Raw genomic sequence first — 24,240 nt, 5'->3', positions numbered from 1 at the left:
ACTATTCATATAGATTTTCTAGTTTTTTGCTTGCATAAGCTTTGCAATTGTTATTGTTTTGTTTTAATCGGCATAAATATCGTATTATATTGCTCAACATTCTGGTATCTATTTTCTAAAATCACTCACTTTTAATTTGCTTTGAATGATAGGTTATCAAAATTATGATAAAATTATGTTAAAATTATGGTAATTTAATGATTTGTTGGGCGTGAAGTCTTTAATTAGATTATAAATCCCAATTTATATTCTTTACGAAAATATAGGTTGTGACATAATTATTAAAATAATAATAGACTATGACTCTTATGAATACACAAAAAAATTCATCGAACCACTTATTATATACAAAAAGATTAGCTACATGTAAATTAAAATATTATTATATTAAATGTAAATAAAATATTTATTTTGGAGTGATATAAAATTTAATTCAATACTAGTCGAATTGAATAATAAGATATCAATATCTGTTAAAACCTATTAAAAAATATGTTAATTTGAAAGAAGATTAATATTAATATTATTTTAATTAAATATTGCCAAATTTTACAATTAAATGTTTTTGAATATAAGTCTGCGTATTAATAAATTATTGCTTTTTTACTCATAAAAAGAGTAAACGGGTATCTGAAAAATATATTATATATTTGATATTTTTATACTATTATTGTACACGCATGCGTTAATATCGAGTACAAATTTAATTTTTAAATATATGTTGAATTTCAAAAATGTATGCAAAAAACTTGCTCAGCAACTTTTTCCTTTTTTATTTTATTTATTATGTCACAATTTATATTTTCAAAATTTTATTAATAGCTATAATACTTTTTGTGTGACAAAATTTTAGTTTTGTATCTTAAATCTAATTGAGATTATAATATAGCTAGTTATTATTATAAATTAAATGAAATTAATTAGCAGAATAATAAATATGATACAAATTTAATAATAAATTATAATTGTGAATTAGAAATATAATTGTTAAATAGAAATATAATTGTTAAATAGAAATATAATTGTTAAATAGAAATTTAATTGTTAAATAGAAATATAATTGTTAAATAGAAACATAATTGTTAAATAGAAATATAATTGTATATTGAAATAAAAATAAATTTTGATGTAGCCCGTATGTGCATCAGATGTATGTATGATGTGGTCCGTAAAAATTATTAATGACTTCCCCTGCGCGAGCCGCGCCAATACAAATTTTTTGTGCTAATCGAACTTACTTCCTTGTCCTTTTGGCCCTCTAAATATAAATAATTTAATTCTGTTGAGCTTATAACGATGTATCATTTATATTTGTTATTTTCTCACTGTATACACACATCTACCTGCCGTTATGAAAACCTATGTATGGTGAAAACGTAGATGTCACTCAGTATTATTTATGATCCTTTTATTATTATAAGTGAATTGTACGTTTAATATAGTACAGCTACAGATTATTAATAATCTTTTAGTCAATTCGTTATTTTATGTCTTAAGTGAAGATGAAATAAAAAATTGACTAAAATATATTCAGATATTTTGGAAATGTTTCTCAACTAGAATATTTGTCACATCCGTATATTTAAATTTGTTAACCTTCTTTATTCACTTTACGTTTTATCGCACTACAAGCATTAAAATAATACATCGAATAAATTGTAAAATATAGCTAATAAATTCTCATATCGCTTTTGTTGAATTTAAAAACATTTTATCAATATTTATAAGTTTAAATAATTTGCGAGCTGAATGTGAACAAAGGTGAAATATTGAAAATATTTTTTAAACTATAATAATAATTATGAAAATACTCATTTTATAAATAATTTTATTTTATTTTCATTTATTTGACGCGCAATATACTTTGAAATAATTCCTATTATTATATTAAAAAAATTTTAATATACTACTTATGGTAGCAAAATAAATTTTTCTAGAGATGTTTAAAAAAAATGCTTCTAGAGAAGTAGTTTATCTTGTTTGTCAAAGAGTAAACTAAAAAAAAATTATCTTGCTTGAACCCCTAAAAGAATATTATCAAATTCGCAGACGACTTAACGTATTATGAATTTCACAGGAACTTTAATTATCCTACTTTTTTTCGCACGCACTTCATATTTTATATATCTCGCGAGGATAAGCTCATCTTGCATAGTTAAAATTAAGTAGGCTTATTAGAAGCCTTGTTATGAAAGCTCAAAAACAGCCGCTCTCATGTCCATGGAATGCATGTAAACTTAGCGTGATGACACACGTCAAAAGTGAGTGCGCTAACATATATAGCTTATAAATGAACCCGATGCTGCGGCAGTTGAAACATTGACCTCTCGCTGTGTTATAAATATATGTGCTTGTGTGGAAGGGGTGTATTGACTTGAGTGGATGCCCAGCTAATGCCTTAAGTGTTCTTTACTTTTATGAAATGTCAAAAAAGGCATTACGTTTCAAAAATGAAGTTGGTAACCAAAAATTTTCTGCGGTTTATACATATTTAGTATGAAAAATGTTATTTTAAATATTTATAAATTTAAATGTATGAATATGAAAATGTAAAACACTTATTCACTTCTACAATTAATAATTAAATATATTGAATATATTTAAATAAATTAATAAATATATATATATATATATATTTGAAAATTCCATGTAAATGTCATCATATAATTAGCAAAATCTTTAATCTACATATTCTATAGTGTATAGATTCGTATGTAGAACAAATAACATTTATCATAATTTGATGCATTACACATGAATATTCGCTTTAAATTTCATTTTTTTCTATTTTATACCAACTAATTTTATATAAAAAAATTTTTAAAAGTGAAGATAATAAGATAATTATGGAAAAACTAAATTGTAATCTATTAATAAAAATTGAGTTATTTTATCTTCGTATTTTTGGAATTATAATCATTTTATATAATAAAAAATTGAATATTGCATTATATATATATAAACCAAAATCTTTTTTGTGAATAGCAATGTAGTTCGTTATCGAGTAAATATTAAATAAATATAAATATTCAATAAATGGCTATAAATTTAATAAACAAAAATTTTATATTGTGCGTTTGTATTAATTTTTATTCATATTTAAAACTTTTATATATCTGAAATTTTTTTTCTAATATAATACAAAATTCAGAATAATTTTTGTTTATAAAATTACTGATAAATAGACAACCATAAACAACTATTATGTATACAATTTTTAAAAAAAATTTATTACTCACGCAGAATCTAGTAAATCTATTTAAATGTACTATTTGCAGAGAGCTTGAAAACTTAGTCGATTTTGACTTTTACGGAAAAAGATAAGTTAAATCGGATAGAATTGTACGTTGCAGGAATGGCATGATTTTCTTTCCAACGTGACTTGGAAACGATTTACATTGAACATAAATAACAAATTACATTTTACCACGTGCTCGTATTACTGATTCTTATTGCACTCCAAGGGCTTTGCTATATACGTGAACTTTTACTTTATGCATTATTACTTAGAAATCATAAATAATTTAACTTAATTTATAAGGATTTTAAAAATATAATGATATCATCTCATATTTATGTTGGCTAAATATAAAATTATATGAATATTTAATAATTTTATCTAAGTAAAGTATTGTACACAACGTAATTTTTATTTAGAAATTTTTATTTATAAAGGGATTTATTACCATGGTGTTTTGATAAAAAAATTTAATATTTCATTAATAAGTCAATAGTTTATATTATATTTTTTTTTATTTAAGGGATAGAAAGTTGCTGATATATGTGTTATATTTAAGAAATTGATATGTATCACGCATTAACAGTTGGATTTAAATTATTATAAAATAAGTTCAAAATATTAAGATATTAATTAAAAAGTTTTAATCTTACTTTTTTTAATTGTAAAGATTATTATTTGTAAAGATTATAAAAAATATATTATTTAATTTTTTAAATTGATAATATAATCCATGTAGTTTTTTAGCATATGAATAATTTTACGATCTATAAAAAATCTATGAAATTTTGGTTACAAGTGAATAATATATTTAGTATTTAGGGTAGAATGGAATGAAAATATTGTATTTTATATATTATTGATTTTAACAAAAATAAAGCAAATAAATTCATTAATCGTATACAAAACCAAAGATTATACATTTTAAACTTCTAATTAAGCGTAAGAAGGTTTATTATAATTTGACCCAATTAATCTGTATTATGACGAGAGAAATATGTACAGAAATACATACAAAGAATGATGAAAAGTTTGTACAAAAGAGATATATCAGGGTTGTAGAGTGAGGAAATAAGAATGAAGAAGGCGAAGAGGATGATAAACAAATCAATGAGAAAAAGAAAAACATATTAGCATATGAGGTAAGAGGAGATTTTAATTTGTTTTATTATTCTCTTTTTTTCTCACAAGATCCTAAAGAATGTTGATTTTGAGGGTTATATGAATACTCTTATAGTAGCCAGTTTTAATATACTTGAAGAAAGCTGCAGATATGATGAGCGCACCGGATTTTTACAAGAAAAAATGCCATGTTAGTTTATTATGCATATCTGGGTAAATGTACATAAAAATGAATTTGAAAATTGTTTTTTGTTTTTTTATTTCTTTAGAATTGAAAATACCAACACTTTTTTCAATTATTATTAAGTATATCTGTAATATAAAAGTATATTTTAAGCACTTTTATTATAGAAATAATTTTGATTGTATAATCCGTAAGTACTAATGTGAAATACACGAGGGGAGATTTTAATATAAAAAAATTATGATTCTTTATTTGGAGATTTCATTAATAATGATTACATTGAATAAGTTCGTATATAGGAAAGTTAAAGATAAAAGAGTTAACATAGTAAAATCTTTTCAAACGAAAAAAAATCCAATTGTTTTAAAAAATATGTAAAGTGTACGATATTATTTATCAATAATAGTTATTTTGCAAAATTTTTACGCAATTATTTTTTATCTTTTATTAAATATATTTGTAGGTCGTCTAAAAAATCTTCAAAATTATCTGGATTTACATTATTAGAAATTAAGAGGATTTACAAGAACAAGTGTAACTCTACCATCATATAAAATTTATTTCAAAGTTAATTATGTAATGGAAGAAATTATTAATTAATATGAACATGATATTTAATATTTCTTTAAAAATATTTGAATTAATTTTTTTTATGTATAATTATCTTTATACAATTTCTCTGACTATTGAATTCTCTGAAAAAGCTCGTGTTCAATTTTTAAGTCGGAATTTAATGATTTTTATGTAGAATATAAATAAATAATAATTTTAAATTATAAATTAAATTAAAATTGTGTTTTAAATCATATATTCTAACTAACTGCAAATAATTTTTGATTACTTATTAAACCTAAATTTAGCAGCTGTAACAAATATTACATATTTTATTCATTGTTGTTTGTCAATGTGTGTAGGTCATCAATTATAAATGTTATCAACAGTCAATAATGCATTGAAATGACTAAATAGATTAAAAATTCATTTATTATGCTGTTTCAATGATTTTGTTGGACAAAGGATTTCTGTACATTTACCTTGAGTTTCTAGTTCCTTTTCACTAATGCGAATTTACATTATTAATTATACGGTGTACGTTCACTTAGAAAAAATATATTTTTCTTATTTAAACCTAATATTTTTCTATTATCCTATTTCCTTGACCCTTGCATTAACTATCTCTAAGATTAAGTGACAATCTTGTACAAGGTAGATTATAATGCGATGATAATGACCATAATGATCACACGAAAAATGGTGGTACCTATCATTCATACTCCATGCCTTTTTCATTAATTGAAATTTTTCTGTATTACTGAAAATAGTTCACATATACTGGTGCATTTATTTAACAGTTAATAATTGAGATAGAATGTCATTAATTTCTATATATAATATATAGTTATACATATTCTTCCTTTTCATTGGCTTAAATTATTGCTATCGCCTACTTTATTAGACTAAATATCAATACTTTATTAATTTTCTGATTTTCATATACACGCGCGCGCACGCACACATATAATGTATTTTGCATATAATGCATATAATGTATTTTGCATATAATGCATATAATGGATTTGCATTGTTCGTTTTTGTAAATAAAGTTTAAGTTTATGTGATTTAAAATATTTTTTAATTGAAATACTACAAACTTTAACATTATCATAGTTATAATGTAAGAAAAATAAATGATTTTATCACTATTTTCATGGCATTCGTATAAAAAGTTTAAAGTAATTTTCTGATATATACTAATATAAACTTGTCTCCAAAATTGCATTTCTGGTATTAAAAATTTAACGTCCTTATTTTTTAGGGTTCTATAAGCTAGTCGCAATGTTTATAAAATTACAATTTTAATAAATTTTTATAAATTAATTTTTGTTTCTTATTAATTTTTTATAAAGTGAAACGACAAAATTGATTTTCAACAAGTATTAAATGTAAAAATATCATTTAATTAAGATTAAAAAAACATATATCAGATATGAACTACTAATTCGTACCTAAAATATTATCTCGATACAATTTACATTTATGAAGTTATTTGTAAATGTTTTTTCAACCATTTAAAATAAAAATTAGTCAGTTTTTTCATTGTATTTGGAAAATCTTCCATAAAAATAGTTTTATATTTGACACAATTCACACGTCACTTTCAAAACAGAGGCAAACGTGTTCTGTCTCTGTCGTCTGCGTAGCTGCACCACTTAAGATTTGTTAGAGCAATTAACCAGGAGAACTCTAAGAGTAACCAAATTTAAATTGGTTTGTTGAATTCGATACTTCTAAGATATACGCAATAAAGAAAATTAAATATTTTTAAATGTCTGCTATTATTAAGGCATATAAGATTTATAGAATGGTATATTTTAAGAATTTGAACTATATTAGCTTTCTATTCTCTTTAAAATAATCTTAAAGCTATATTTATATTTAATACTTATAATTTAATATATAACTTCCATTCATTTTTTTACTCTTAAGTAATACCAGAATTTATATTACGATTCAAATAATTATAAAACATTTAACAAATTAAAAGTTTTCCATAGCATAAAATTAAAGTATGTATAAGAAAATCTATATGTGATATCCTTTATACTTGATAATAATACTATAATGTTAATTTAAAATAACTTTTTATTTAGATATTCACGAATTGTCATTTTTTTAAAAACAGAAGCCTCACTGCTTCCTTTATTTTATTATTTATCAATATGTGAATGAAAATGAAAATTTAATGCACATGAGATTTCAAATATACTAGGCAAGTAAAAATGAAAATTATTACAAAATTTTTATTTACCAAAGTGTATTACAATACTTTATTACTGCTCATAGGAACATTTTAAATAAATAATAGTATAAGAGTATGTATAATATATGTATAATGTATAAAATCATTCCCACAGTGCTTCTAAAATAACTTTAAAGTAATTGAAAAAATTGTTTTTTAAACGAATATTCCTTTTTATATTTTTTATGATTCTATTCAATTTAAATTGCTGATAATTTTAATGATAATTATAATACATGCTTAAATATATATCAACGTAATTACAAAGTTTTGAATGAAATGTATGAAGAAAATGTTAACATAAAATAGAGCTACATTTATTCTAATTTAATCGCGTATGTCCTAAATGACAATAAATTGGATCTTATATATTCATATTTATGTTGGTTAAGAATTTTGTCAAATTATTGAGTTTTTAGTGTTTTATTTTTGAGAATGAGTGACTTAATTTTGTAAACTCAAAAAGATTATAATTAAAATCAAGCGGTTATTAATAACCACTTATTGTATACATTGTTGAGTTAAAGAAAAGTATTTTTAACCATTTATAATATTTCTAACGTTGTCATTTGTACGACTGAATATTTAAAATTTTTTTAAACTTTAAAGCTTATATTTTATTTAATCGTTTATTAAGTATCCCCTAATTTTGTTAATTTCATAATTATTGCTTAATTTACAAACGAAAAATTCTCTAGTTATTAATATCAATGGCATCTTATTGAGGCTTAAACAATGAACGGATCAATGTTCGACAAGTGCATCAACTCCTTGGCTTGCAATGAGAATAAATGAACCTAATTGTGACCGTGCCATCGTGGAAACTACCAGAAACCGTAGCAGCAACAGCTATAGTTGTGCCTCGAAGTGTGAGTTTCTAATGGAAATCGAAACTCTTTAAAAGCTTTTTTGGTTTTTGCAAACCAGCCTGAAATATTTGTATTTATATAGCTGTCACATTTACGTTATATGATCTTATAACTCAGAACTTCTATACATATTCGTTCGATAATAAGTGCATTAATTCCATAAGTTCATGCTTTTTTCCATTGGTTTAGCATAGGCATGGTTTCTTTTAATATATTAGAGCCTCTATTAAATAATTATCAAGGATTAATTTAGAACAGTATTCATTAATAGAAAATATTAAATACTTAATTCAATAAATATTAAATTATTAATTAGAATTTACTATATATAGGTAACTTTCTTTAATTCATCTTAATGAAGTATTTATTTCAAGCATTTTTAATTTAAAAGCTTTTGTGTCAAATAAAAATTATATTTACATTCTCAGAAAGGAAGAGGAAAACTATGATAATAACATTTATTTTAACTACATTGTACACTGTTAATTAATAATAATCATTTTTATAAAACCTATTATATAATAATTTGAAGCTAGCAACATATGTAATAAAAATAATGATATTATAGCGATATAATAATGAAATTATAGAGAAATAATAGAAAAATATCTTCGTCGTAATATCATTAATATAACAATATAAAAATTAATAAACTATATTAATAGATGTCTGTATCCGTATGTTTTTCTACGAAATAAAAATTCTTATTTTGTACGAAAAAAATGAAACAATTAAAGCTTGATTTCAGGAATACATGCGTAAAAAGGATTTCAAACATATTAAAAAATGTATTTGTACCCATTTCTAAGTGGCTATTTCCCTTTAATTAAATTATTCGATCTTAATTGATATTTAATAACATTTTATTTGCTTAAATTTATAAAAAAAATCACATCTCTTCTTAAAGTATATTATTGGAGAAGATTATAATTAAAAAATTTTAAATTCATAATTGATTTTTTTGTATCAATTGTAAGTGTTTTATTAATATAATTATTTAATTAATAATTGAAATTAATTTAATACTTTTAGAAGCATGCAAATTTCATATTTTAAAATTTCAAATTTGAAAAATTCCTTCGATTACTAAAAATTATATTTAAATAATTTGTTTAGAATTTTTAATGTTTGCCTAACGTGATATGTTATTCGTTCAAGTTTAACAATTTTCATTTCAACAATTTAATTTATCACAATACCTTCTTTTGAAAACAAGTATCAAGATTTTATCAAGAATGTACTTTTAAAAATTTACTTTTGTACTTTGAAAAACGACCGTTTAATGAGCAAGAAGCATAAAATAGAGAACCACATAACACATTAAGAGTTCGATCAATCAATAGTAAAAAGCTGTGAGGTCATTAGCATATATCAATAGAACCATATACCTGTCGGTTAAATAATAACGTGACTTTATTGTTGATCAAGTTTAATGGTTAAATTTTTTGCACTTTCAAGCTGATTGGTTTGTTAAAAATCGAACCATCATCGATTTTCGATTCAAGGCTAATTGCATAAATGCACTTTATCGAATTTGTTGAAAGTGTTATTTGTCAGTAGATACTTCTTCAGTATTTTCTTGAAATCTTTATCTTTTTACTAGATACTTTAGTATAGAGATTATTTTCAAAATAATAAAAATGCCTGGAAATATAATATTGTGCTAGTATATTGTTTAAAAGAAAAGATAATGATGTTTTATTAATATTTATATTTAAATATATTTTTATTGCTTTAATAATACTAACTTTTAAAAGTTTTAATATTTTTTTGTTAATACTAATAATTAGTTTTAAATAATAAAATAATAAATAAATGTTAAGTTTAAATAACTTATCTTAAATAATTTTATATTATGTTCCATCATAGTCATCAAAAACAATTTTTTATCATTTTAATTATGGTAATAATAATTATTTTTGATATAATTATTATTTCATGTATTTCAAGAACTCCATTTTTATTAACTTATAATGTCAATTATAATTTTCATTAATACATTTACATGGATATTTCTGTAATATTATAAACGACTTACTTGCATTTAAATATAATATATTTTGTAATTAGTTGAATAGATATGATTTATAATCAAGCAAATAGTACAAATGATTAAAATTAAAAAATTCTTTTCATGCATATTGATGTTATGAAATACAACGAAAAATTGTTTGAAGGTTATATTTTTCATATGTTTAAAGAATTTTTAGCATAGCCGTAAAACATGTTTCGTGATAAACATAACATAACATTACGACGAATTTTTCGAAAATTTCATCACTAATTAAAACATCTATACCTAGTAAGTTTTCTACTTTTAAATGTATAGTTAGTTTTATGAGATCATTTTTCTTAGTTGTAAAATTAAAATATTAAGTAACAAGTGAAGAATCATTAAAAAGGAAATTTATTACAAATATATAATAATCTATATTAAACTATCGTAAGAAGTAAATTTCATCAAACAATGATTACACAGAATTAATAATTAATATTCATATATGTATATGTTCACATATATTCACATCTGGTATATAAGAAAAGGCTAAATTTTTTATATTAATAACATATTGTTAATATGTATATTAATAAAATCAAGTCAACATACAAGAAAACTTTTTCATGTTTTGTCAAGAGATTATAAAAAAAAACAAGACTTCCTGGCACCAGTTGAATGATTTACTTCAGTACTCTTTTAAATATAATTATTTGTTTTTCAATTTTTACGCCTTTTTCCATCAGAAGCTTTGATATAAGGTTGTAATTTTTCAATGACATCAAGTGCTTCCGTATTTTATCAATACATTATTTTATTCAATACAATTTATGATCCAATTATCTTAGGCAGTAATTCTGTTTTTTAAATATTTTTTTAAATATCCTAACTACAGATACATTTTCACTATAAGGTGTGATGAAATTTTATTACTCATATTTCAATTTATAATCATCATGTTACGTTGTCATTTTGTGTAAGACATCGAAAAATAATGTTACTTTAAGGGTCTTATTATTGAAATTCCCATTTCAATATGAAAATTTATTTAATTTATTTAAAATTCGATATTATTACGTTTGTTACTTATGCGTCAAATTTATTTAAAGCATTTATAATGTATAAATCATTATGTTCTATGAAATTTGTATTTTAAAATGTTGTTTTTATGTATTTTACGAATGTAAAGGAGAAATTTCTCCTTCTCCCATACTTCCTCTATCATTTTCCACTTCATTCCACTTTCTCTCTCGCTCTCTCTTGCTCTCTCTCTCTCTCTCTCTCTCTCGCTTTTGTTCTTTCAACGCCTCTGATCTTGTTTACAACTATTGTCTTTTTCATGCATCTCTCTCTTTCGTTGCTGATCATATTAGAGAAACATTACGGCAAAGATTGATTTTAATTGGCTAATAAGTTTGGAACCAGTCGTTGACAAAAGCCAATGCAAAAGCCTCGAAGTAGAGGTTCTTTTGATTTGTCTATTCAATGCCGACAATTTATTAAAGTAGCTTCACTTCCTGCGTGTTTTATTACCGTTATTTTTTACCTTTCGTTATCTTGTTTTTCTTATCCTTCTATTTATTTCATCGTGACTCAAAATTACAATTATTTTGATTTCATAATATTGATATTTTAAGTTTTATTATTTTTATTTATATATTATTCAATTATACAAATTTTCTTTAATTATATCTTCTAATTTATATTTATATTGATAAATAATTATAATTATCTTTAAGCATTATTTTCAAATGAAATATCTATTCGGCCTAAGTATACCGGAAAGATTAAGAATGTTCAAAAGTTTTTTTTCAAAAAGAATTTTTTCTTTCGCTGACAATCTATAATAATATTAATAAATGTATAAAATTGTTATAATTTAGTTAATTTTACCTTGTTACTAACTCTGTTTACATTTTTATTAAACATTTAATGTTAATGGTTCTTGACTGATGTCTCTCCATTTCAGTTACTGTATGTTATCATTATCGCCTGACAGAATTATCCTACGTGTATCCGCTTTCTAAGTTATTAGATCAGCCAGCAGGATATTCTTATTTTGTCTCCCAATCTTATTTTCTTATCTTATATTTTCTCTTCTTACATTCAACATCCTGAGTTTATCTCTTGTAAACTGTGCTTTATGGAAATAATAGTAATGTAATCAGTTGGCTTGCCTAAGTATTGGATAATATCTGAAAGTTGTAGTCATTATTTATCTTTATTTCATCAGTATTATGATCTTAAATAGATTGAACACAAAGTCATTTAACATAATTTATTAAAGTAACAGTTTAATGTTTATAGTCCATATTACTCATTAGTTACTCAACTTTTCATTAATTAGAAGGTATTAATATATTAACCATAGGCATATATATTGTCAGTATTTATATTCTTGTGCTCATAAAAACAGTTTATTTTCAAATTTATATCCAAATTTGTTATTAATTTTTTAATTTAATTATGAATATTTATTCAATATTTGTCATGCAAACTTCAGCGGCCATTTTTAACAATAATATCATGTTTTTATTTTACAACTTATATGGCTTTCATGGAATTAAAATATAATTTTTTATGTATTTTAGTGATGTTTTTATGATATCAAAAGTACAATAATTTATTTATAATTATATATTATTAATAATATATACGTTAAATTAAGTGATAGACAATTTTATATTTGTAATTATATTATTATGCAACAAGTTATTTGATTCAAATTTTATTTCAAATATATTTTACTGGATCGTATAACGTTGAAATAGGGATATTTGAATATAGCCTTATTTTAATAACCTGCGCCCTATTAAGATAAAAATATGAATTAGGAATTGTTATATTTAAGCATGACAGTACAATTTACTATTTCACCTCAATTGGAAACTATGGAACCACTAACTCGTCATATATTCCTAAACTTATTTCTTATTTCATCTTATATGAATTTTGCTTACTACGTGTGAATATCTTGAATGTGATTTATATATACCTAATGTGTATCCCTAATTCTTGATATATTTAAGTAAAGTATGAAAAGACTTTCGTAATAGATATTGTAAAAATTTAGAAATAAGAATATTTAATTATAACGTGGTCAATCATTTAGATAGAAATTTAAATATCTTTCATATTATCAAATATTATAAAGATTACTAATTTGAATTTATAATATTCTATGAGTATATTTTAAGCTATTAACAGAAGTAATAATAAAAATATAAACATACTAATAATTTAAATATTTTAAGTATTATATTTTGGTTTATAAATTACATTTATAACTAAAATTACATTTGTAATTCTAGAAAAGTATTTAAGCATATTGACATATTTTAATAATTAATTTAGTTATATTAAAGATTAATTCGTCGAAGTTTTATTGTGAATGAACTATTGTTTCAACCGTATTACGAAAAAGTTGTGAGCCACGATAATATGTCTTTAAATAATTAAAACCAAGTTTACAATAGAGTAGCTAAAATTAATTTCTTCGTTGAATTTTTAATATGAGATATGAGAATGTCGAGAAATCCGTTGTCGTAGAGTATGACTAATGACTGTGTCATAGCATGTATTTATATTTAACGATGTTTTTATACTGAGTAATTTTATTTATGTATTACGAAAAGATGAAAAATATACAATAAGATGTACACGATTATATTTTACATGAAAAATCGTTAATTGTAATTAATTAATAATTAAAAAAAAAGTCTTTTGAATTCACGTACACATATACAAATAGTTATATTTTTGCCTCAAAAACATCTGTTGATTAAAATTAATTTTTATATTTCAGTTTTTATATAAAAGTTATATTTTATACAAATTGAATTAATAGTAATAATTATGTAAATATTTGAAAGTAAAAAGTTTCCTTTTTTATTTGCGTAAAGCTTTAAATTAACACGTCACAAACACCTTATTTAGTAAATTTACTTTTGTGGATAATCACATAAAAATTAAAATTAAAATTGTTTTTTAGTATTATACAAGTTAAAGAATGAATAAAGTTTTCTTATGTAATAAGGACCTGAATTATATTTGACTCTAAAAAGTGCCGAGCATTTTTAATGTAAATAAGTTTACATTAAATTTTACAAAATTGTTTAATTCTATTTCAGCCTTTATCACAATTAATGCTTTAAAAATTTTAAGACATTAGAAGAAGGATTTATTTAATATGATCTAATATAAAATGAAAATCAATAAATTCAAACTACTATGTTATAAAAATGTTAATTTTAAAGACGCAAATTACACCGTAATTTGAAATGTATATTTCGACGATTATGCTACTATATTCTTTTGTCCTCTGTACAACTTTAATATAATATTTTCAATCTGATTTTATAAATTAACTATTGGTAAAAGTACAAATATAAAATTGATAATTTGATTATTTAATCATTGTATTTGGTATATTATTAGATGGTTTAATCCATTATTCCGTATCTTATTATTCATTAGTTCTAATTCTTCGAATGTATATTTCTTATTATAGCTTGAAATATAAAGATTTCAGTGCATATTAAATGACATTCACAAATGAAATGTTCAATTTCTATTTAATTCAATGAATTTATAAATACATTCAGCTCTTTTCATTACAATTTCTCAAATATAAATTTTACAATCAATATCAAGTTTTGTATTCAAAATTTTATAATTTTATATTAGTCTAATCTATACTCTAGAGTAAAAGCTAATAACATTTAATTTTCCTGTAAAACCTGTCATTTCTTTAGAAAAATATTTAGAAATATACAGAAAGAACGTTTGTGGTATGTACTATACAGGGAATCATAATTATTAAATTTTCAGATAATTAATGTAATTTATAATATCAATTAAATATTTAAAATATAACATTTGATTAAATTATATAAAATGATATGAAATATTGTATTGGATTATAAAAAAGTGTAAAAATAGTCTTCAATAATGCTTTGAGAATTGTCGAGGCTTCTCTAAGTCAGGGTTAGCACATCGAATAATTTGGAGATCCATGTGAAATCTTTATACTTACACAGAAGTATTATGACTTCATCTTATCGTCTCCCTCTTTTAGGGCTTAAATATTGACTAACGCTTTATATTATTTTTTATATCATTTACTTTATATTAATTATGTTGTGCATGTATATCCGTCTATGGCAATAACGAGAAATGTTAAAGAATCTAATAACATATAATATTGTAGCTTAGAATGTATTAATTATTGGGTAGAACGTGTTACCGTATTTTATATATGAAATTATCTATTCAATAATAAGTAATAATTAACAAATAAAAGAGTTTAAATGTATTATAAATTAAAAGTACTTGGACATGGAACACAATTAAAAAAAAATTAAATATTTTTCGATATATTCATCTGTTAAATAAATTTTACAAAATGTATATTTGTCAAGAAAATTAATGTATACATATATACATAATATGTGTTGAACAATAGTAAATCCATTAGCATGTAATAATTAAAGTTCAAAAGAATAAAGTCATTTATTTGTAGTCAAATTATAATCGTAACTAAGTATACGAATGTCTACACAGTGTGTCTAATTAAATTTCATTACTGTAATGATTTTCAATTGCTTAGATGATCTTTTTAAAATCCATTAAAAATTTAAACATTATTAAACGACATTATGAATACGTATGATAGTAAAAATAAAAATAACGAAATAATAAAAAAAAACAACAAATTTATATTTAATACAATTTTAATTTGTTCTGTTAGCACACCCTTCTTGTCATATATTCTATTTTATTAATAGGAATATATGTTTAATATTTAATATTAAATTTCCTTATTTCCATATATAAGGGTATATTAAATACTTAAGTGATTAGTTTTAAATCTTCCAATTACATATTTTATAAGATACAAAATTTAGAGCTCAAGTGTGTAAAATGATATATAATTATTATTATGAAAGCAATAAAAAATATAATTGCTTCTTAATTTTGAACATTTAAATTTTTTATGTTAATACAATTATAAATGAATACATCGTGAAAAAAAGACCAAGTTGAGAATTTGAACATATAAGTCTAATAAGACAAATAATAGTTGTTTTTAACATTGGATTACTAAAAAAAATTGTTACTTCAGAAAGTTAATTGAAAAGAAATTGTTAATATTTTTTCATGTTTGTCTAATCTACCCTATTTAAACATTTGAAAACCTTTGTAATTTATGTACATTAATAATATGAAATGACTATTTGATGTTAAATAATTTATGTTTAAAGGTTTTAAATATTATTTAACGTAAACACTTTCGCGAATTAAAAACAATTTTATACATTGACGAATATTTTGTACCCGAACTTACAAATTTTATCATTTGTTATAGAAACAATTCTTAAAAGTGGTAAGTTAATTTATTAATAGTTTATATTAAGTAATAAATGTAACTATACATAATGTAAAGAAACAAGAATTTAAAATTTCATTTCATAATTTTTTAAAAAATGTTCAGTTACACCTAAAATTCATAAAATTTATATAATTATTACTTAATAATAATTAATTTCACATTTATATTTTGCATTAATTGCCAGGTTATTTTTATTCTCTCTAAATATTTACAGAATATAATTTTATTACTTGTTATTTAAAAAGTACATATGTAAAATATATTGATTTTTCAAATTTAAATCATTATTACACCAAAGTATTACAATTACAGTTAAATTTTTTTTCCTAATTAGTTTTTATTATTTATACTTGAAATAAACAATTTAAAAACTGAGAATTATAATTATCTATTATTTTAATATATAACTGATATACAAGAATTCGCGTTGTTCATTATTGTGCAGTTTTATGAACAAAGAATTCTTTATTTTTAAATTTTTATGTAAATGTTTTTTTTCATAGTTATAACGTAATTTTACACCATATAGTTATTAATTACTGTTATTTTGCATAACTTTGAATAGAGTTCTTTTCAAAATTTTAAAATAAGTATTTTCTAATTTTTATGGCGTTATTGAATGTAAATTGGGAGAAAAGAAATTAATAAACAAGTTATAAAGTTAATTATGTAAAGTCTTCATAATATGTTGCAAGTAGGTGATTGAAAATGAATTGGCCAGTTAAGTAAAGAAACATGATAATCATATTTTATCAAATTAAGAAATGAGACAATTGTCGGTAAGTTAGTCGTTAGATACAAATGAAATGAAGTATGAATATAGAAATGGCCTTTAAAATATCAATTAATGATCTGAAAGGTTAAACTGTAGATTACTATCGTAGACAATAATTTTCAATTATCGTATAAATATAATTATCAAATAAATATTTTAGTTTGTGAATATTAATAAATACCGTTTTAATAAAGATTTATCAATTATTTAATAAAGTCTCTACGTCTGACGGGGAGAGTACTTTATATAACTGTAATATGAAAATGAAAAGTGAATATAATTTTAAAATTAATAATTCAGAACATTTTATGGGCAAGTGCATATGTATGAGAGGCTTTAAACTTGTAAGGTGTTTTATGTAGACTTTGTAATCCTTTTTCATAGAAACTAGAATTATAGTGACATTCAAAAAGTATTTGTTGAAATATATATACATATATATAATAAATGTTAATATGCTAATGGAATCTATAATATTTAATAGAAACGTTTTCAATTACAAATAATGAAAGCGCGAGATAAAAGAAGTTGTGCAAATGAGATATTACAAGTCAAATATATTCACACGTGGTTTACTTCAAAATAGATTTATAATTAGAGAAAAATAAAAAAAAATACAAATAAAATATCATGTAAAGTTTCGTATACATCGAATTCATTGTTTAAGAAGATAGTTGAATTAAGCTTATGCAAATAATTAAATAAACATACATTATTAGTTGGAGTAATTTTGCTTTTGGGGTTTGTAATTCCTTTAGTTTTAAGTTTTCATAACATTATACATTTCTTCCTTATTCATGATTAGAAAATTTATATTTTTTAATTACAAAGGATAACAAATTAACACCAAACTCTTGTTTTTTTTTACGGTTGTTTTCAACGGAATGTTCGAATACTTTACAAGAATATATAACATTTCGAATTATACGATTGTTTTTTAAAATTTATAGAATAACAATATAACATCAGCATAAAAAGTATTTCAATTTCAAGCTTTTATGAATACTTTTCATAATCGTATTATAATAAAATATGCCTGTTTACTTACAAAAAAGCTTTTATAAGATCAAAATAAAATACGTATGGAAATTAAATATATTGGTTATATTGATAATTAATATACATTGGTTTTTTTTAAATATGTTAGATTAAGCTTGTTAATATAAACATTTTTATTTATTTTATAGGTGTCATATTAATTAGGAATTTATGAATAAGTGAAACATTATATGCTCGTTATGGTGATAGAATCATTACGAAGATTAAGTTGTTATTGCATTAAGATAATTATGAAATAATTATGAAAAATTATTAAAAACAAATAAAGTAAAGAAATAAATAAATTAATAAATATATATAAATATATGTAATAACATTAAGATGTATTTTCCTTTCATTGCTCTAGTTTATGTTTATCGATATTTTATATTACAACGGTAGAATAACTATGTTTTTTTCTTCTAATTACAGGTCCATCAACAGAGTTCAGGGCGCATAGGATTGTACGACCGCGTGTTTATCATGGGCGAAGCAAGCGCCAGATCATCACAACACGAGAGAGCGTAAGTAATGCAGCCCGACATGCGTATATTATAATTCTAATTTATATTTTAAACCAACTGTTACGATCTTTACTATTGTCTGCTATATATTTATACTTCAGAATCGCTGTTTTTATTAGAGTCGCTGAATTTGTATGAGTTGAAACTAAAATTCATAAAGCTTTTATCTAAATTAATAACTACATGATATGTTGGGTATTGTTGCATTTATTTTATGAAGTAAAAAATAAAAATTTTAACCGAGAATTATATTACTTTTTAATATTTGAACTTTATTTTATAATAATATTATGTATTTATAATAGTAGACATAGTAGTACTATACTATGAATTTAATGGCATTCAACGCCATATTCAGTTGATTGGGAATTATAAATATATTATAAATATATATCTTTATATCTTGATAATTTGAATCCTTTTTGAAATAAATTATAATCAGTTTGAGAAGTGATTGTGCATACTATTAATTGTGGATATTAAACATAATTTGAATTATAAATTACATATATTAATATACGTCTAAGAAATAGAGGCTATTGTATTATTCTCTTAAATTTCTTCTTAAACAATTCTCTTAAATAGTCGATTTGCTTGTAATCTTCTAGAGCTGAATACAAGTGTAAAGTTTTTATTTATTTGATCATACACATGGGTTTTATTCCATATCGTAAATAATATTTAAGTAAATGTCGTTGTTTAGTTGAATCAAATAGTTTTGCCAAAACGTTAAGCACTAGACACTAATCACGAAGGAGTTTTCATTTAAACACTATTCAGATTTTTCTTTATAGTTAATGATATGCTTCGTTTGTAATAGTTGCACGTTCTCGTGAACAAACGTACGAATCAAATTATTATGTGGTGAGGTCCTAATGTCCACGGCTTCGTTATCGCCAGTCTCTCGTGGTTGCGCATTTGATCATTAAACCATAGTCAATTCCAATGTGAATTTCCTATCCTGGATGCAAGCGAAAGCTAACTACTTGTTACGTTTCCCTTGATGATAGATACTTTAGGATGAAAATTCATGGGCGGTTTTAAAAGAAGCGTTTAGAGTCGCCGTAGAGGGAAACAAGAATTGCCAGCGATTAGGCCAGGTTCGGAACTATTTCTATATACACGAACTTCGTACTCTCTCAAGATTAATGCGAGTTTTTATTCATCGAAGTTACTACGTATAAGCTTTGCTTATTTTGCTTTATGCAAATGCAAGCAAATGAGTTAGTTACTTAGTTTGTTGACCTGCTAAACAATGGGAGTAAATTTTTGTATAAATCTTAAATAAACGTTTGAGATGTCTATTTAGATCACATTTCATCACTACGTTAGAAGATTTTTCGATTATATCAGAGTGCAAGGGTTTTACTTTTTAAGCTCTTTTTTTAAAGAATCAAAAAGTTAGAGGCTGCTTTGTATTAATAATATTATATAATAATTGTAAACAATCTTTATTGAGTTATCTTTATTTCATTTTTGTATATATAAATACAATTACTTATTCATGTTCCTGTAAATAGATAAAAAGAAAGGATCATCCTTATTTATTATAAAAAAAATGTGAATTGTAACAGAATGAGTATAAGCAAATGATTTATAACTTACTATCGAGCTATTAATTTATGAAAAGTCTTAAAGCAAAGAATAAAAGAAATGTGTGTCATTGTTGGCAAATGATACAAAAGAGTGTCATTAGTTGGAAGTAAAAAAAAGACGTAGGCAGGAAAGAGCGGGCTAGTGCTAAAAATGTTTAAGATTGATTACGTACAGTTACTGATAAGTATTACTGATAGTACATAGAATAATATAAAATAGCTTATATAAATAAGTAAATATTAAACTAATACTTTAGGTAATTTACACGAAAGATTAATTATGTAAAAAATTTTTGAGATACTTTTTTGCGTGCTTTTGGTGCAATCGCATTAGTTTAAAAATTGATATTAATGTGTAAATTGGCGATTCTTTATGAAATGTAACGGTCAGTTTGAACCTATGTGTACAAATTAAAAAACGAATTTAAAACATAAATATCGCAATGAATATGATACTATATCATTCGAAAATAAAAGGGGTTTACAAAACATGGAAGGGAACAGTAATTATAGCGCCATAATTTTGGTTTGAAAATGCAGTGCTAGCGACCACTAAAGCTCAGCCCCCTGCCAGAGCTTATTGGCCTCAAGTGAAACCGACGCAGATTAAAGCCCTACGGTGCTCAATGGTAGCATAATGTTCTTAGTCACGAGCCTCTTTCGAATTTTCAGATCCTTCTTTTATTCCTGTTTCTCCCTCTGTTCATGGTGCCCTCTTGAGTAGGTTTGCAATGAATGTGCACAGCAGTTGTATACCATACAATTTTCAATGTGCACACTCGGTGACTGAACTTAGGTATTTATTAATAAGTTTAATTAAAAAAATTTCTTTTTATCGCCGAAGCATGCAAATAGTTAAATAAATAGTTAAATGTAATCTATTTATAAAGTTTGATTTTTCTATATTAAAATTGTATGACTATTTTAGCATTTAAATAATTAGAAGACAAAAATAGGCCTTTGCCAAAGTTCCTTTAATTTTATAAACAAATTCATTAACAGTAAAAATAATTTTCTTCTATATTTTAATTTTATTCTTGTAAAAATTGCATTTATGCGCAGAAGATAAATGTTATTAAAATTTTACACTTTTTTAATAATATTTTTTAATGCATTACTTAAATTGAATTTACAAAAAGAAAAATGTGAAAGGTAAAAATTCAACATATGGTTACGAAATTTTTAACGTACGAAAGTTTAAGTAATTTTTGAAATAGCGAATATAATGCAAAAAGCTGTTATTTCATTTTCTTATTTAATCTGTACATTTCTACATATCTCCACAATAAATGGAAAGACAAAACTAGCGAGACCTGAATTCCTTCATCTTGTCGACGAAGTCACTCAAAGATTTGGTCATTCAAGAGTTTCTCGAAGTTATTTTCTGGATGAGAATATAAATTCATGCAAACCAAGATCAAAATTATTGGTCTATTTACGCGTCTAGTGTCCACACCCGGCAATGGTTCATAAAAGGGAAGGACAATAAGAACTAGCCGCTTTTGTGCGTCGAGCAGCTGCGGCCAGGACTAGTCCCCGGTATATTTTCCAGTAACATGAAGACGGGTCAGTTTTTCGAGCTTGACAAGAGTAAATAAAGTGGTGCTATATAAGCTCAGCCTCCCCAGGGCATTTCTATACGGCTTTAAACGGCCCACTCTAGAGAGCGTCGCCAGGACTTTGGAAGTTTGTGCAAGAGATGCTTTTTATCCGTCCTATATCTCTTTTATCCTTTTCTTAGTCTGCTGCTTCTAAGGAACTTTATAAAATTTTAATGCCGATCAATATATAATATAAGTGTTGATGTACCTTCGTTTTTCCTACAGTTTGATGCTCACTTGTAATTCATAACAAAGTAAAAACTCTTTTGAAGAAAATAAGCTAAAATGAATAGCTGTAATAAAAAAGTATAAATATTCCATGCTCATGAACAGTTATAAAAAAATAATAGTATGAGAATTATAATTCAACACTAATTGTTAAAATTTTAATTTAATTGGTAGTAAAATCAACAATAAAAAATGTGACTATTATAATTCGTGTTGCTTGTAATTTAAGAATTTCATTTATTCATATGAAAACATTGATTAATGATTATGAAAACAGAAAAAAAAATATCATAACACGTGATTTATATAATATAAATTATAATATAATAGAAATTATAATCTTGAGACTTTATAAAGGGAAAAGTCATTTATTTTAAAGGTAATATTTTTTAATATTAAACGCATAATTTATTTTTTCATTGTTTACACCACTCGTATATTTACATAAAATACGTATATTTTACATAAAAATTTCTTTTTTATAAAGAAATTTGTTTTTACTTAACTACATCCAATTAATTTTTGATATCCTGTTATTATAATTTAGTTATTATTAGAATGTTTGTCTACTTAATAATTATTTTATTGGATTTCTTCCTATAAAAGTCAGCTAAGAAGTTTAACGCAATTTCTAGGAAATTGAAAGCTTCGACGAAAAAAAAATTCTAAATTGTACTATTAGTTTTATTAAATTTAATAACAGTTGATTAAATTAATTTCTAATAAAAAATCAAAATTACAAATGTAGCTAATTAGTTAATAAATTACTCATATTGAACTCTCTGATAACTGACAAAATAGGTGTCGATTTTTTTATAGTATTAGTTTATCGATAGTCATCAACCTTTTATAAATAATAAAATACAAGTTAAATTTGTATAATCTCTTATGTCATAATCTGCAAATGTAAAATATCATAATGAATGCATTACATAATAATCAAATGAATATTCATTTTAATCTCGATGATGATGATTATGGTAATAATATTAGTAATTATATTACATAGATAGAATATTAGAATTATTTGGTGATATTACTGATTCATTATTCATTTTATTGGAAGAAATTCTAATAAGATAGTACTCCGAATACGGTATACGTTTAAGTTATTATAGTATTGAACTAATGTTGTTAATAAACTACCTCCAATTTTAGAAACGAAATATAAATAATTATATCGACTCTTATAACTAATAGTTAATATAATCTTGATATTAATATATGTGCGATTGTCTTATAACTATTTATTTTTTTTATAAAATCATTACAGATTATTTGAGTACATAAATAAAGATATATATATTTGTTAAAAGAAAGGGACAGATGGAAACAAACAAGCTGTAAATACACTTCCATACATGGATGCGCAAATGCGGATGGTCATTTGCATAAGCGTATTATATTTTAAAATTGGTATTTGGACTTGTAGTTAGACTCTTTTTTGTACGAAAGGTTAAATAGATTAGATTCAATTCATAAACATATTTAAATAAATAAATTATTTTTAAACATTATTAAATTATTGAATTTTGAATTAATTCTGATAATATTGAAAGTATTGAATTTCAGCAAAGTAATTAAATCATTTGATTTTGAAATAATTATAAATTTTCACATTATTATAATATTTTTTTTACATATACTGTAAAGTAAAATATAAATTTTTCGAAAAATCAAACAGAAGATAATAATAAATGATAATAAATAAATAGTAGTAAGTATGGGTAGTAATAAATTTATTCAATACATCAAAATATTACTATTTATATTAAGCTTATACTAGATTTTAATATTTACTTTTATAAAGTTAAATAATAAAGTTAAAATATTCTTGAATCTTAAAGGATACTCCTCTATCTTTATCCTAATTCTTTTT

General features: G+C 23.1%; 1 protein-coding gene across 1 annotated transcript in view; it reads left to right on the top strand.

Moving 5' to 3' along the window:
• The window catches only part of Meltrin (disintegrin and metalloproteinase domain-containing protein meltrin), an 87,424-nt gene that overhangs the window by 39,537 nt on the left and 23,647 nt on the right, over positions 1 to 24,240 (top strand). The window contains exon 2 of the mRNA XM_011498922.1: positions 18,846 to 18,937. Within this exon, the coding sequence (XP_011497224.1) occupies positions 18,846 to 18,937 (92 nt within the window). The remainder of the gene's footprint in view (positions 1 to 18,845; positions 18,938 to 24,240) is intronic.

This window comes from Ceratosolen solmsi, unplaced genomic scaffold (genome assembly GCF_000503995.2).
Source record: "Ceratosolen solmsi marchali unplaced genomic scaffold, CerSol_1.0 scaffold30, whole genome shotgun sequence".
NCBI lineage: Eukaryota > Metazoa > Arthropoda > Insecta > Hymenoptera > Agaonidae > Ceratosolen > Ceratosolen solmsi.
Note: the sequence above shows the minus strand (reverse complement) of the source record. Positions and strands in the feature narration are given on the sequence as shown.